This window comes from Ctenopharyngodon idella, chromosome 8 (assembly GCF_019924925.1).
Source record: "Ctenopharyngodon idella isolate HZGC_01 chromosome 8, HZGC01, whole genome shotgun sequence".
Taxonomy (NCBI): domain Eukaryota; kingdom Metazoa; phylum Chordata; class Actinopteri; order Cypriniformes; family Xenocyprididae; genus Ctenopharyngodon; species Ctenopharyngodon idella.
This window is the reverse complement of record NC_067227.1, coordinates 10,151,007-10,167,177: the sequence shown is the minus strand read 5'-3', so window position 1 is coordinate 10,167,177 and position 16,171 is coordinate 10,151,007. Positions and strand designations below refer to the sequence as shown.

Below are 16,171 nucleotides of genomic sequence, written 5' to 3'. Positions count from 1 at the left end.
GGAAACGAAAGAAGGCATTTGGAGGAGCCTTCGAAGTGGGACGGACTTCATCACGCCACGGTGACGCAATCGGCATTCGAAGGATGCAGCCTCTGAATTGGGACGCAGCATATGTGTGGATCATGCACACGTTATGGCTAATATTACCCACAACCCATTGCGCTTTGGAGGATTCGGTTCAGAACTACAAACACAAACTTGGCGGATGTGCAAGAGGCAGTTAAGGGGAGAGGTTTATGCTGCGTTCACGCCACCTTGTATTTACCGGAATCTTGAGATGACAACAAGTGACGTTATATTCGGAGCTGTTCACGTCCTTGGACTGGGAATTATGCGTTTCCATTGTACCACTATCAACGCCTAAATTAATCTACAGCGGTCAGGTGGTACAGCGGCCACGTGGTACATCTGGGAGCTTTCAGAAAACTCCCAGCTTACAAACTGTAATTACGAGCTCTACGAGGACTTGAACGCTTTTTACGAGCCAGAATCTCCTAACTACAGGAATTACGAGGCCGCGTGAACGCACCTTTAGATAAATGGGGTTTAGTGACTAATAATCAACATTTAACCTGATAAAAATATTTATGTGATGTTATCCGGTTATATTTCATCTGCAACAACAATGTGAATTTTTCTAAAAGATCCGTAAGGCCATTAAATTTTAAATGCATCATTATGCAAACACATGAGAAGTTCTCTGCATGAAAGACCCGCGACTGTCAGATCAACATGAGATGAGATGTGGAGGATGTTAACTGTGACAAGATGATTGACAGGCCAGTTTACAGTGACAGAGCATCCATTAAAGACAATTTAAGATGTGATAGTATGTCTTGTCTACTCTTCTGCTACACACTCAAAATAATGTACTTTTTCTTCACAAAAAGAGTACACCTTTAGGGCATAGTATAAAAAGGCTAATTGGGATCCAGCAATATTCAAAATAAGTACCTCAACTGAGTTTCGGACGCAGCTAATAATGTCCTTTGTCGCGCTCACCTCTCGTCATGCCTTCATTTCTACGGAAATGGTCGAAGTGCTCCGAAGTGTAACGAGAGAAAGACGAATATTTGCATACAACATGGGGATCTAGTCGAATAAAATGACATACATGATTAATAATATATTATTTAGAATTTTATAAAACAGGTGCAGACAAAACAAAGACCCACAGGTGGCGCTGTCGGCCAGTGAATCCATTTGAAAAGAAAGACCAAAAAGCTATATTACTGCACAACATTTGAAAGGAACTCGGAGTGCAACGTTAGCATTACATTCAGGTTTATTATTTGCTCATTATTCTCAGAGGCACCAACACTAGCGACAGAACAAAAAGTACCAAAAAAGCGTTTTGGATTGTAATATTGTTTTAAGTGCTGCTTTTGTATAGGGATATTTACAGTTGCTTAACACTTGCTCAAAAAGTCATAGGATAATTTGATAATTTCCACATTTTGAATCTTATTGCTTTGGTTTTTAGTTTTTGAGTACAACAGAACTGTTTTTTACAGACTTGTTCACTGAAAGTTTATAAAAATGTAGGCTGTTGTTTGACCTTTTTTTCCTCCATTAGGTTATATTATTTCAAGTTTGCATCCAGTAAACCCATGCTTCAGATTTTTCGATATCCTTATACTGAGTAAATTGAGAATTCTGTGTTGGTTATTTTGAATATTTTTGTAGTAAAAGACAAGTAAAAAGAATCACTTTTAAAAAGTCTTGACTTATGGAGAGTAATAAAACAGTATGTTGAGCAGTAATGCCCTTCACAGCAGTGTTGTCGTGCGTATATCAATCTGTCTTTGTTTGGACTATTCTCAACTCATTTGAGCCCCGCAAAATCTACATTCTTAAATTTAAAGGGGCTCTATGTAAGAATTTACATGTATTAATCACTTTTTTATTGCCAATGTGTGAACCGCTTGTAACGAAACTTAAAAAACAAGACCTTCCCTGACTTCCTAGGTTGTCTATGAAAGCCTGTAGACTGATTTTTATGTGAAGGACTCGGGACGTTTTTGCCGGGAAAATCAAAAGGGCGTGACGGTTACGCGCGCTCCCGAGAGCCTCTCTTCCGTTCAATGACACATTAATGAATGAATGCTTGTACAATTCTGTACTGTAATGTCAGTCTTTCATGCTATAGTCTCACATAGTCAGATCAAATATACTTTATAACCAAACTTTTATAACTGTGTAATTTTAATGACCTCATCTGTCGACATGATGCCGGTGAATCTCAGAGCTGGTGCAAACATATCCACATCGTTATAATCTGATGATTTCGTAACGCTGTTTTGGGTCACTGAATCACGTTCAGTCGCGTGTGCACGAGTGCGAGCACGAGCAATAAGTTGCTGGCTGCAATTCACTTAACAGCCACTAGTGTCGCTAATAACAAGGGTTTCTGAATTCTTCATATAGCTCTTTAAGGGAAAGAGCAAACGGTAAACATTCAGTAATGTGGCAGGTAATGGTGTTATGCTATAATATTTTAGTATGCATCTAATTAAAACATTTATTGCTGCCCATTGTGTACTGTACTGCATACTTTTACTAAATACCCATGCTGTGGCCAGAGTCAAGTAGAATAGCATGTTAAGTGCAATAACAATTCAATACAGTGTACAACAGAATTATTTTAAAAAACAACATACAACACATGAGAAAAAGTTCAGCTTCTCAGCTGAGGACTCGTCTCTTTCACGACTAGTCCCAGTTTGCATCATTATTACACAAAGTCCTCCATAGTCTTCAGCACGTGGAGCACGTGCTCATATGATGTGGACCGGTGGGTTAAACAGGTGCTGTCTGCTCCAGACCGGATCTTGCAGAAGCGGCCTGCAGAAGTGTGTGTCCCCCGCAGCGCTGTCGCAGTGTGCTTCTACAGGGCCGATGTGTGTGTTCATCAGGCAGTCAGTGGGAGGATTGAGGATCAGAGAGAACTGAGACGGATGGATGATCTGAGGATAGGGCTTCCCTTGATGAAGACACCTGCCACAAATACACACATTCATAGTAAAGTACGTAACCGCACCTTATTTTAAATGTGCTACTGTATTTCACATGCATAAATGAGACGGATGGATAAATGCATGGAGTTTTGATGTTGGCTTAACAAAGTGTTGCACTTTCTGAATGTGCGAGTTCACACCAAGAATGATAACTATAATGAAGTTGTTTTGTTTATTAATAACAAGGTTCATACACATTATTACCAATAAATGTCCATATTAATGACCTAACGTTCCATGAAACGTCTATGTAAACATATAAAATAAGAATAAAAATTTGCCACAGCATAACCTAACTAAAATGAATGACAAGCAGTGTGAAAGTGATTCCAGCAATATCATTCCTCGTTATAGTTGTGCTATTCTTTACGGAATCTTGTTTCTGCCACTGAATAAAAAATAAAAAAGGTAATTGCGACTATTTATCTCATGATTCTGACTTTTTTTTCCTCAGAATTGCATGATATAAAGTCAGAATTGCGAGTAATAAAGTCAGAATTGCGAGATATAAAGTCAGAATTGTGAGATATAAAGTCAGAATTGCGAGTTATAAAGTCGGAATTGCATGATATCAAGTCAGAATTGCGAGTTATAAAGTCGGAATTGCGAGTTATAAAGTCGGAATTGCGAGATATAAAGTCGGAATTGCGTGATATAAAGTCGGAATTGCGTGATATAAAGTCAGAATTGCGAGTTACAAAATCAGAATTGCGAGATATAAAGTCGGAATTGCGAGATATAAAGTCAGAATTGCGAGTTATAAAGTCAGAATTGCGAGATATAAAGTCAGAATTGCGAGTTATAAAGTCAGAACTGCGAGATATAAAGTCAGAACTGCGAGTTATAAAGTCAGAATTGCGTGATATAAAGTCAGAACTGCGAGATATAAAGTCAGAATTGCGAGATATAAAGTCAGAATTGCGAGTTATAAAGTCAGAATTGCGAGATATAAAGTCAGAATTGCGAGTTATAAAGTCAGAATTGCGAGATATAAAGTCAGAATTGCGAGTTATAAAGTCAGAATTGCGAGTTATAAAGTCAGAATTGCGAGATAAAGTCAGAATTGCGAGTTATAAAGTCAGAATTGCGAGATATAAAGTCAGAATTGCGTGATATAAAGTCAGAACTGCGAGTTATAAAGTCAGAACTGCAAGTTATAAAGTCAGAATTGCGAGATATAAAGTCAGAATTGCGAGTTATAAAGTCAGAATTGCGAGATATAAAGTCAGAATTGCGAGTTATAAAGTCAGAATTGCGAGATATAAAGTCAGAATTGCGAGTTATAAAGTCAGAATTGCGAGATATAAAGTCAGAATTGCGAGTTATAAAGTCAGAATTGCGAGATATAAAGTCAGAACTGCGAGTTATAAAGTCAGAATTGCGAGATATAAAGTCAGAATTGCGCGATAGTAAGTCAGAATTGCGTGATATAAAGTCAGAATTGCGTGATATTAAGTAAGAATTGTGAGTTATAAAGTCAGAATTGCGTGATATAAAGTCATAATTGCGTGATATTAAGTAAGAATTGTGAGTTATAAAGTCAGAATTGCTTGATATTAAGTCAGAATTGCGAGTTACAAAATCAGAATTGCGAGATATAAAGTCAGAATTGCGAGTTATAAAGTCAGAATTGCGAGATATAAAGTCAGAACTGCGAGTTATAAAGTCAGAATTGCGAGATATAAAGTCAGAATTGCGCGATAGTAAGTCAGAATTGCGTGATATAAAGTCAGAATTGCGTGATATTAAGTAAGAATTGTGAGTTATAAAGTCAGAATTGCGTGATATAAAGTCAGAATTGCGTGATATTAAGTAAGAATTGTGAGTTATAAAGTCAGAATTGCTTGATATTAAGTCAGAATTGCGAGTTACAAAATCAGAATTGCGAGATATAAAGTCAGAATTGCGAGTTATAAAGTCAGAATTGCGAGTTATAAAGTAAGAATTGTGAGTTATAAAGTCAGAATTGCGAGATATAAAGTCAGAATTGCGAGATATAAAGTCAGAACTGCGAGTTATAAAGTCAGAACTGCGAGTTATAAAGTCAGAATTGCGTGATATAAAGTCAGAATTGCGAGTTATAAAGTCAGAATTGCGAGATATAAAGTCAGAATTGCGAGTTATAAAGTCAGAATTGCGAGATATAAAGTCAGAATTGCGAGTTATAAAGTCAGAATTGCGAGATATAAAGTCAGAATTGCGAGATATAAAGTCAGAACTGCGAGTTATAAAGTCAGAATTGCGAGATATAAAGTCAGAATTGCGCGATAGTAAGTCAGAATTGCGTGATATAAAGTCAGAATTGCGTGATATTAAGTAAGAATTGTGAGTTATAAAGTCAGAATTGCGTGATATAAAGTCATAATTGCGTGATATTAAGTAAGAATTGTGAGTTATAAAGTCAGAATTGCTTGATATTAAGTCAGAATTGCGAGTTACAAAATCAGAATTGCGAGATATAAAGTCAGAATTGCGAGTTATAAAGTCAGAATTGCAAATTATAAAGTCAGAATTGTGAGTTATAAAGTCAGAATTGCGAGTTATAAAGTCAGAATTGCAAATTATAAAGTCAGAATTGCGAGATATAAAGTCAGAATTGTGAGTTATAAAGTCACAATTATCTTTTTTTATGTTTTATTCAGGGGCGGAAACAAGCTTCCATAATTCTTTTATATTCAGAAGTATTTTTCAAACTTCATCTTTAGTGTTATTGTAATAGTTACCGTGTGAACAGGCCTTAACAGTAAGTCTCAGGTCAGGAATTTGTAACTGTATTTTAACTTTGTGATGAACATGAAGTGTTTCTGTATGTGTATTTGTGCAGTACCTGCAGGGAGTGCGCGGGTCACTGCCGGTGTAGATCTGGTTGTCTGTGGTTCTGTGTGTGTCTGTGTGCTGTGTGTAGTTGTTGTTGTTGTTGTTGTTTGTGGTTTTGTGGTTGTGTAACGCCTCTCTCTGCAGCTCCACTCGCTCAACGTCTGTTGGTTGCCAAAACTCAGATGCCCCATTTTTTCTTGCCCTACACATGCAAACAAGACACACACATCAGCGTCAGTGCTGCTGAACTCACTTCCTCTCTCTCCTCATCAGTTAAAGCAGCTCGAGCGCTTCCGTTTCTGCCAGACAATCATGTTGTGCTTTGGTTTTGAGGGCAACATTTGAGGGCAGAACCCCTAAGTGACCTTCTATGACATTAATATTACATTATCTGCAAGTACAGTTTTTTAAAATATAATTTTAAGATTTGAGGTACACTACACGTGTACAGTTAAGCACACTTCTTTTTCACAAGGGAATAAAGACGTGATGGTTTATAACATCATGAGACTGAAGAGCTCTGTTTATTTCCAGGTTCTCTCACCTCTCCATCTTTCTCCTCTCCTCTCGCTTCACATGTTTCACCAGACAGGAAGTGATGAAGATGATGCTCATCAAGAGAATGATGGCGGCACTGATGAAGGACATGAGAAGAGCTAAACGAAAGCCCTCGTCCTCGAACCGAGACAAAGCTGCAAAACACACAGTGAGAGGGTGAAGGAAACAGACGCAAAACAGAAACGGTTCATTAGGAATTTATTTTTATGACATCTACAGTATGAGTTTTGAAAGCATGTGACACCTAATTAATTATCACAGTAAATTCAATTCACAGATCTGAACTTTTATATTACTGGTGGTGATTTTGTATTAATTTTGAGTAAGATTGTATGATGGTTTTCACAGAAATATGAACTGTTCTCAACATTGATAATAATCATAAATGTTTCTTGATCATCAAATCATCATATTAGAATGATTTCTAAAGGATCATGTGACACTGAAGACTGGAGTAATGATACTGAAAATTCAGCTTTGATCACAGGAATAAATTAAAGTTTATAATATATTAAAATAGAAAACATCTACTTTTCAAGTCCTAATGCAAATCTATTATTATATTCTTTAATATTTTTAATATTATTGTAAAATGAGAACAGTTTCATATTCATTTCATAATACATTATAACTATTAAAACACATTTGTGATGATAAGTTTGTCTAACTATCTGCACGAATGACTTAAAGTGAATTTTTACATTTTTACATCTTTACATACATACATTTTTACATACAACAAACATTTTTACAGTTTCACATCTAAAGAGCGATAACTATAAAGATAATGGTAACTATATTAGCGTCCACACCAGCAGACGATATTGTTCTGTTTATTGTGGTTATAGATGTGGTGTTAACTCTATTATATATCTATTCTTTATACAACAGTTCTTTCTGGTTCTCGAATCTGATATCTGTGTGATATTCTAGTGATAACAGCACTCCTACCTTTCCACTAGTTGTATCACTCCACTTGAAGCGACTGTCATGGCGGTTGAGCAAATTCACCGTATTTTTTACAAATACTACACTTGTTGTACCACGAACTGTAGTTTTAAGAGTTTTCTAGGTGAGAATGTAGTTGTTTAGACCTGAAATATGTGACTCATGTTTAATCATAGCACCTATTTTTACAGTTTGTTCAGACGTTGTCGGAGATGTGATCTCCAGGCTGTCAGCGGCCGTTCAGTGCTCGTGTACCCGCCGAGAACAGCTTCATCTCGGTCAGTGCTTCAGGGATTTGCCGCTGGCTCTTATAGTGGTTAAACATGAGATATAATTCATTTTGGGTACATAAAACGGGCAATCTTTGGTCTTATTAATCTATTGTTTCTGAGCAAATCGAATGGGGCTATGTTAAATTTGATAATTTAATATTAAGGCTATATTTAACTCACATCCTGTAGAGCACTGCTTTTGTACGTTTGACTGAATTGTACAATTGTGTTTATTTCCTATTGTAATTTATAATGGCTTTTGTTGTTAATTTAAATATTGCTGTTCGATAAATATTATTTTATATAAATAATATGTTGTATTTGGTATTGAGAAAGGGTCCATTATGTCATGATCCCAGCCTGTGTTCCCCTGTCGTGTGTGTGGACTTTTTATTACTTCCTGTGTTACGCCATGTTTTGTAGTCCTTTGTAGTTTTTCATGTTGATTTGTCTCCCCAGGTGTTTCTTGTTTCCTTGTTATCTTGTTAAGCCTGTTTCCCCTTGTGTATATATACCCCAGTGTTTCTCATGTTCTTTGTCTAGTGTTGTCCTTCCATGGATGTTACGTGTGTGCACTTGTTGTCAGTTTTTCCCTTCATGTTCTGGATTAATCAGTTTTGCCTGGATTTACTTTTAGTATGTTTGTTTGAATAAATGTTTGCTGCATCTGGATCCTACTCTCGTTCCTCTGAAACAGCCACTGTTGCATTACATTAGTGCGTAATATGGATTGAGTGAAAGTTACATTAATACGCCATTAGATGGCGGCAAACTTTACGAGTGAATGAGTCAGTCGCAAGAGACTTTTAAATTGAAAGGGACTTTTGTAAACAAAGGACGTTGGTTTAGCGCTGTATGTTGTGGAAAATTCCCTTAGCTGTAAAAAGGACAAATACAAAGATCGCTTTCCTCAGCAGACATTCAAATGGATTTTTATAACAGATATAATATTATGGACATCAACCTGAAGAATGAATGTTATATCAGACACAGGTAATGCTCGCTCAGGTGATCTCTCTCTCTCTCTCTCTCTATAATACTGTACAATAGTGTTCTGCACAAAAGAGGGTTTTAAAGAAACTTGTTATTGTTATTTCTTATTTATTTACACACTTGTGCCATCAAACTGTTGTATAAAAGTAATATCACACTCGTAGCCGTGCGATATGGCTGTATATCAGCATGCTGCGATTACCTATGGCCGAATCACAGCCGTGCTGATATACAGCCATATCGCACGGCTATGAGTGTGATATTGCTCATATATCTCTATTGTTATCGTTATAGTTATCGTCCTTGTTGTGAACGAGCCTTTGCAGAGCAAAAACAAACAAACAAACAAAAACAACAACAATCGCTGTGTCAATGTAAAAATGGCCTAATATCAGCCGATATATGTCATTCAGTTGAGTTTTGTGTTCTTGTAAGAGTCTTACGTCTGCACTCGGGTGTTCCTCCGCTCCAGCGCGTGTTGTTACTGCTCCACACGCAGGCCATCTGAGTGCCGCTGACCGCGCGGTGTCTGCTCGGGCACTGCAGGCTCATCACGCTGCCCACGCTAGTGCCGTCGCCGGACACCAGCTTCAGAGTCCCGATGACCGGAGACAGCGGCGGAGCGCACTGACCTGTGCGGAGCAATCAGACCAAACCTAATTCATCAATTCAGAACAAAGATGTACCTCAACCAAAATGCCATAGATTCATTTATGTGTGCGAAATCTCATGTTTCTCTGCTACGCCCTACAAGGTTTTTTAAGTGTTCATCTGTACACCTGTTTCTTTCCCACACTGTTTTGTTTTGTTTTTGTGCTAGTGAGAAGTGAAACTGTAATAAGGGTGTGCCTGTTAAATTTCACACTCATACTGTAAATCGGTGTCAAACAAATAACATGAGCCAAATACGATTTTAGATTAAAATGCATAGTTTTTACTCCAGTGAATATGTCTCAGAATATGATAGCTTTATTAAATAAATGTTAACTTAATAAAGACCTTATCCAGGGTAGCATCATATGTTGTTTGACAGGATAGAAAAAGGTTGTGAGAGACAGAAGTATGTTAGTTCTGTAGTTCTCAATTGTTCAGCTGAAACCACCACAAAAAAAAAAAAAAAAATCAGTAGACAAAAACTCCATAAAACAGTTTTGAAAGTTATGAGTTTTGAAAATTACATGATCTAGTAGGCCTACCTTTATACAAGACTATAGTCTATCCCTCACACCCTCATTTTCATTCGCATAAAATTCAATATGGCATCTGCGCTGACTGTCATTAAGGTCTATTATTGGCTTTTGAGCAAAAAAATAAATAAAACCCATGAAATTAAATGAAACATCTAGAGGTTATTTCAGGCATTTGGCGCAGGAGAAAATTTCTTCCTTTAAAGGGGTGGTTGACTATGATTTCACTTTTCTAACTTTAGTTAGTGTGTAATGTTGCTGTTTGAGCATAAACAACATCTGCAAAGTTACAACGCTAAAAGTTCAATGCAAAGGGAGATATTTTCTTTTACAGAATTCGCTTTTTGGGGACTACAACAAATGTCTGGTAGGGACTACAACAAGCTTCTTCCTGGGTTGGTGACATCACTAACCCTAAAATTTACATAAACCCCACCCCCGAGAACACACAACAAAGGGGGCGAGGCCATGTTGGGCTGCTTTAGAGAAGAGGAAGAGTTGTTGTAGTAGAGTGTTGTTGACATGCCGTCATTTTACACCAGACTGCTTCACAAACGAGGGTCAATTCAACACTGGATTTGCACAAAAGATGAACATGACGACACATGCTAGTCGATGAGTTGAATCAACTCCACAGCAACTACATAAATTTATCCACTAACCATTCAGAAACGTCCAGTTTCATTCTAAAAGTTGTAACTTCTTCCTGAGTCTCTCCATCAGTGTCGACTCCGGTTTGAACAATGTAAGACTGAACACCGTTACTGACAATCCTCATTTTGGCTGTGTGAGATTCTCCAGCTTTGTTGTTGTTGAGCAACTGAAGTGTGAGCTGTTAAAGCTCCGCCCTCTTCTGGAAAGGGAGCCGGGAGCAGCAGCTTATTTGCATTTAAAGGGACACACAAAATTTGACAAGCTATAATAAATGATCTGTGGGGTATTTTGAGCTGAAACTTCACAGACCCATTCTGGGGACACCAGAGACTTATATTACATCTTGTGAAAGGGGTATAATAAGTCCACTTTAAACTTGCTCAAGCTTGATGGACAAGTTTTAAATAAACAAATTAAAATGTTTGTTTGTCAGTAGGTGAGTTTTTCTGCCGCATCATGTCACATATGACCAGGTTTGCCACTGATGGAAGGGTAATAGGCCTATTGTGTGACAAAATGTCACTCAAATTTTTTCACGACTGGAAATGTAAAGAAAGCGCACATAATCACAGATTTTTAAAGGTATTGGTGATTTTATGAGGGGCTGAGAGACACCAACTGTACAGAAAAATACAGTAGCCTATATAAATAAAATAAATGAAAGCTTTGGCCAACAGAAACTAATTAATAACATTTACATGTTCAAAATGTTTTACAGCATAAAAACACGTTGCCTGTTTATTTTATTTTAACTGCAGCTGATTTTCAGTGAACAATGACTTAAATTTTGGTCTGTTTTTCACACTTGGCTTCAAACACACTACTTTTATGTTACATTATATGTAGTTTTTTTATGTTTTATCACCATGAATTGTCTTTATATGGAAAAAGCTGCAAGAAAATGTTCCACTGACACAACAACAGAATATACTACAGGATTAGATCGGCATGAGTAAATCTCACCAAGAAACAACAGAAAACACAAAATGAAGAAAGAAACAGGAAGACGGAGCGCGTTTCCGATCAGAACCGCTGTCATTTACAGAAGACGCGTTTCCTGCTGCTTGAACACAAACATCTGCTAATACACACACACACACACACCGCTGCTCATCCTGGCTACTGTTAATACACATGAAAAACTCTGTCACACACACACACACACACACACAAACCGCCAGTTATACCGCGTCCTAGAAAAGCTCGTTATCTGCCCTCAGGAATATAGTCTACTATTATTAATAGGCTACACAATGTATTTGTCAAGTAATAGCTAATACTAGCTTCACTAGCTAATTAAGTTTACTTAGCCTAAATAATACTTTATTTAAATACACGTAGGGCTATGTTAATCGTTAACTGTTAATTAGCCTACAAATTCAAACTGAATCGCTATGTTATTTTCAATTACGACTACTAGCTAATATATTATTATTAAGAGAAAAATCGGTTACACTTTAAGGTGTCTCTTTTGCACAAATAAGTACTGACTAACAACACGTAGGCTACTTGCTGTACATGTGTAACGAACACTGTCAAATAAAGTGTCAGCGAGCAATCTTGTCGAATAAAGCACCTCAAATCTCTAACCAAATAACATTTCCAGAGCTCACATGTTTATTTGAAGTGGATGAATGTACCTGTTCGGTTGCGAACACTGCTCCAGTCTCCCATCATTGATTCAGATGCGCTGATGACTAATGCCATTCAAACTGTTGCACGAGCGCTTTCTCTTCACTCCACAACCTCATGACCGGCGCATGCGCAGAGCAAGCGACAGACAGACAGTACTGCTCAGTCTGGAGCGAGTATTTAGGATTTATGATGAGGACACGCTGTCTCACAGCTTTAACTCCAGATGACCGATGACAGACTACGAACTGGTCAAGGATTCACCATAGCCTAGTTCTTTTCTCTCAACATAAAATTAAGAAAAATGAACAAGAGAATAAGATATCAGAGGTTTTCAGTCGTTTAGGTGCCACAGACCCCCAAATATGATCATCCTCGTGTGAGGGACCCCATTCTAACATTTACGAATTAAATGTTATAAAATTAGGTTCTATTAAAATTAGATTCTATTAATTAAAAAAAAAAAAAAAAAATTCTACTCATTATAGTAATCTACTGTTAAAAAAATTTGTTTTCTTTAATTTTCATATCATTTTGATTTTTTTATATTAACCAAAATTTGTATTTATTTTTAAATTTATTTAATCTAATTTAATCTATTTAATAGATCAAACTATCTTTAATCTACTTAATAGATTAATAACTAAATTTTATTTTAATCACATTTCTATTTATTTGAATCTAATTTTATTAGTACTTATTTATTTTAATATTTTTATTTATTTTAGTCTTTCACTAGACTTTTTAATTTGACTTTTTTAAGTTCACACTGTAAAAAATATTCCGTAGTTTTTACAAAATAATTTTGGCAGCTGTGGTTGCCAGAATAATTTTGTAAAAAATACAGAAAAACTGTAAACACATTTACAGAACAAACTGTCAATTTTACAGTATAAAACTGTAATTTACAAACAAGAAAATTTGAATGTAAACAAGTAAATTCAACAATGCACACTACTACTAAAATCTGTTTTGTACCTTTAACATCTACTGGCAACCACCATAATAATTCAGGTGGTAAAAGAGAAAGCCACATGAAGAATCAGAGTTCATCACAAATAGCTTTTCCACTGGCTGAAGTATATACTAATGTAAAGAGGGTGCAAAGAGTCATTCACGCAAACGCAAAACACCATCATGATAACCCACAACACTTACATAATGCAATAAACATTCATTAAACAACAGAAGATATAACATAAAACCCTAATGTACATAACTGATAACAAAAACTATAAAGAAACATGATTTTTTAAACAAAATACTTTCAAATGTGGAGTGTCACACAGGGAATTGTGGGAATATCAGTTTACAGTTTTTGACTGTAAATTATACATTGATTTGTTCTTTTTTACTTCTAAAAATTGTAAAATTTACAGCATTTTACTGTGAAAATTACATAAAATGTCTGGTAAGAGCTTTTACAGTTTTTCCCTGTATATAGTACGGGAACTTACTGTTAACCTATTTACAATTTTTTTCCGTAGCGTTTTTACAATATTTTACTGTTAAAATCACATTCATTTTTTACAGTGCAGCTTTTGCGCTTTTTTCGGTCTGTGGGCCTACTGTCCTGCGTCAAAGCAAAGACTTTGGTCAAAGTCCCTCTCAGGCAAGTCATTTCAATCGGAGGCCATCTTTGACACGCCGCTGTATCTCTTTGAATAGGGAAACATCAAAATATCCAAAGCTGTTCACCAAGCTGTTAAAATTCATATCTGAAATCACCATTGAAATCTGATAACAATTGTGTCATAAATTTTGTTTCTAAACGCTCAAATCATGACAAAAAAAAAAAAAAAGTATTTTCCAGGCGGGACCAACCAATGCACATGTACAGTCATATTCGCGCATCTCAGAACACTGTTTCTGTAGCAACCGGAGCTTCTAACGGCAGCTGCAGTGACGCGATGACTTTATCAATCAGCAGTTGGCTCTTTTATTTAGAAGGCGGGACGCGCATTGCACCTTTAGTGCGTTCAAGTTCGTATTTATGAGGTGCGAAGTCGTGTTTTCTACAGCAGGTTCGTTCAAGTCTTTTTCGTTTGAGTAAGATGGGGTGTACCTTCTCAAAATTACACAAAATACAGCACTTCTACTTTTAGAAAATTCTACTTATAATTTTTTTTTAACGTTTTTAGTTAATTTATGAAGCCACTGTGAACTTTTTCGTTACGTATTATGTTGTTATATTATAATGCTACCATATTTTTGCAGGCAATTAGCTTACTTCGTTGTAAATAGAAAAGCCGGACAATGTCCCCGCTAAGTGTTGTTGTATTCCGCCATGTTTCTCACTGACACGCCAACTCGTACAGATCGGGGCTTAAAGAAAATCCCGAACTTCCCACTCGTATTTATGACATTGTGGTGGCGTTCGTGTGCATTCAGCTCGTAAATACATAACTCAAATGCACTATTTCTCCAATAATAAATAATATGAGTGTGCCATCTTTTTATGTCTGAAGTCTTTGGCTCTGCTCACTCCAAAGGTAAGAGCACTTGAAATGAGTAGGATATGTTTAAGCACTGGCCTAAAGTTAAGAGATTTTGCTTGGGACATTACTGCTTGTCAGATTGAGTTATGTTAAAATGCAGATTGAAGAGTTATCAATGTACAGAAGCCTTGTCTCTGATGACTTGAAGAGGGAGTTAGATGTTGTCTTGCAAGAAAAATGATTTTCAAGAGTTTCAAGAAGTGAAAGTTAAACAAGGGTTTGAGTAAGTGTTATTAGATCTAAGAGCATCCTGAGGCTCAGAAACAAGAAAGAGGAAGTACTGAAGGTCAGGTGACACACCAGAGCTTAACAGGAAGACCAATGAGGTGTGATGACAACTCAACCAAAACCACTGGAAGTCAAGCCTGCAGGGTTAACAAAACCAGCTGCTAACACTGTTAGATATTTGAAATCACCAAAATGAAGCCCCTACCCAAGTAGATCACACCCCTATCTTGAAAGCTCCGCCCCCAAATTCACAAACACACTATGCAACACAAGCGCCTCCCCCCTAATGAGTGTATACGCCCCTTACTGCTGATTGGCTACAAATGTGTTTTGGTGCTCGGTCCGATCCACTTTCAACAGCGTTTCTCAGAAATTGCTTACTGCACCTTTAATCTCACGTCAAAAGCATTCTGAGGTGCAAGTACATTCTCAGACTCAGTTGAACGCATGAGCGCTCTTCTTCATGAGCATTTGAGTGTGCTGTTAAAAACTAGCCTAGAGCGCCATGTGCTGTTAAAAAATAAGCTCAGAATTGATTCAAGAGAGAATTGCTATGCATTCAGAAAATCTCAGAAGCGATCCAGGAATCGAGATGCATTGATTTATTGTTGCAGCCCTAGTTTGCTATCTGAGGAGTGTGCCGGAAAGCTGCCGGTTTTGCGTAGTTTGTGCTTGCTGTTTAATAATCATTTGAAACTTTGGAAACTGGCAGCTCCAGTAGTAAGGTGAAAACATTTATCTTGAACTCTGTCATGGAAACAATGTATAAACCTTAATTAAACAATTTAATAATCAATTTAAAAGGAATGTATACCTGTGATATTATGCTGTACCCACATTAGACCAGCAGTTTGGAAAATAGATGGATGGATGATTCAGCTGCGGCGCCATCTTCTGGTCAGACACGGGAATTCATTCAGTGCGTGGCTCTCACAGTGCATTATGGGTATTCTCTAGCCATTGAGCGTACATCAGTTGTCCACTCGTTATTGCGGTGCATTGTGGGATTGAATGAGTGCACTCGATAACATCCACTGTGATTTTGGACATCACTACAAATGGCTGTCCCCTCAAATAGTGCCCTATTTAACGGTATAGGGGGCCTTTTTGAACACAGCCATTCATTTTTATAGTGTCCGCAAACTGACTGTCGCACGACTCTGAACGAAATTCGATGATGTCAGTGCTGTAATGCGATTAGTTATTTAGGCACACGTGATCCAAGTTAGCCATTATGCATTCTCCAATGGTAGAGCCACGGACCCTCGCATCTCCCAATAATAAGCACTCAATGGTGTCCTCTGCTGCCACCGAAGAGAATTCATTCTACACATACTGACTTTGAAGGTTCTTGGGTTCAATAAGAA

At 37.1% G+C, this 16,171-nt stretch overlaps 1 protein-coding gene across 1 annotated transcript; it reads right to left on the bottom strand.

Annotated features, from left to right (window-relative positions):
• Window positions 1–1,118: 1,118 nt before the first annotated feature.
• Window positions 1,119–12,269, bottom strand: LOC127517191 (sushi domain-containing protein 3). The gene is made up of 5 exons (XM_051902485.1): window positions 12,087–12,269; window positions 9,049–9,237; window positions 6,379–6,526; window positions 5,845–6,036; window positions 1,119–2,997 (listed from the first exon to the last, which is right to left on the bottom strand). The coding sequence occupies exons 1-5, from the start codon at window positions 12,151–12,153 to the stop codon at window positions 2,778–2,780; spliced, it is 816 nt and encodes a 271-aa protein (XP_051758445.1). The 5' UTR covers window positions 12,154–12,269; the 3' UTR covers window positions 1,119–2,777.
• Between the last annotated feature and the right edge of the window lie 3,902 nt (window positions 12,270–16,171).

What these genes read in the sequence shown, in the direction of transcription:
- LOC127517191 (XM_051902485.1), bottom strand. Translation starts at nt 12,153, where the DNA reads ATGGCATTAGTCATCAGCGCATCTGAATCAATGATGGGAGACTGGAGC. An exon ending in AGGAACACCCGAGTGCAGAC is followed by an intron (nt 6,527 to 9,048) that starts GTAAGACTCTTA and finishes TGTGTTTTGCAG; the next exon opens with CTTTGTCTCGGTTCGAGGAC. An exon ending in GAGAGGAGAAAGATGGAGAG is followed by an intron (nt 6,037 to 6,378) that starts GTGAGAGAACCT and finishes TTGCATGTGTAG; the next exon opens with GGCAAGAAAAAATGGGGCAT.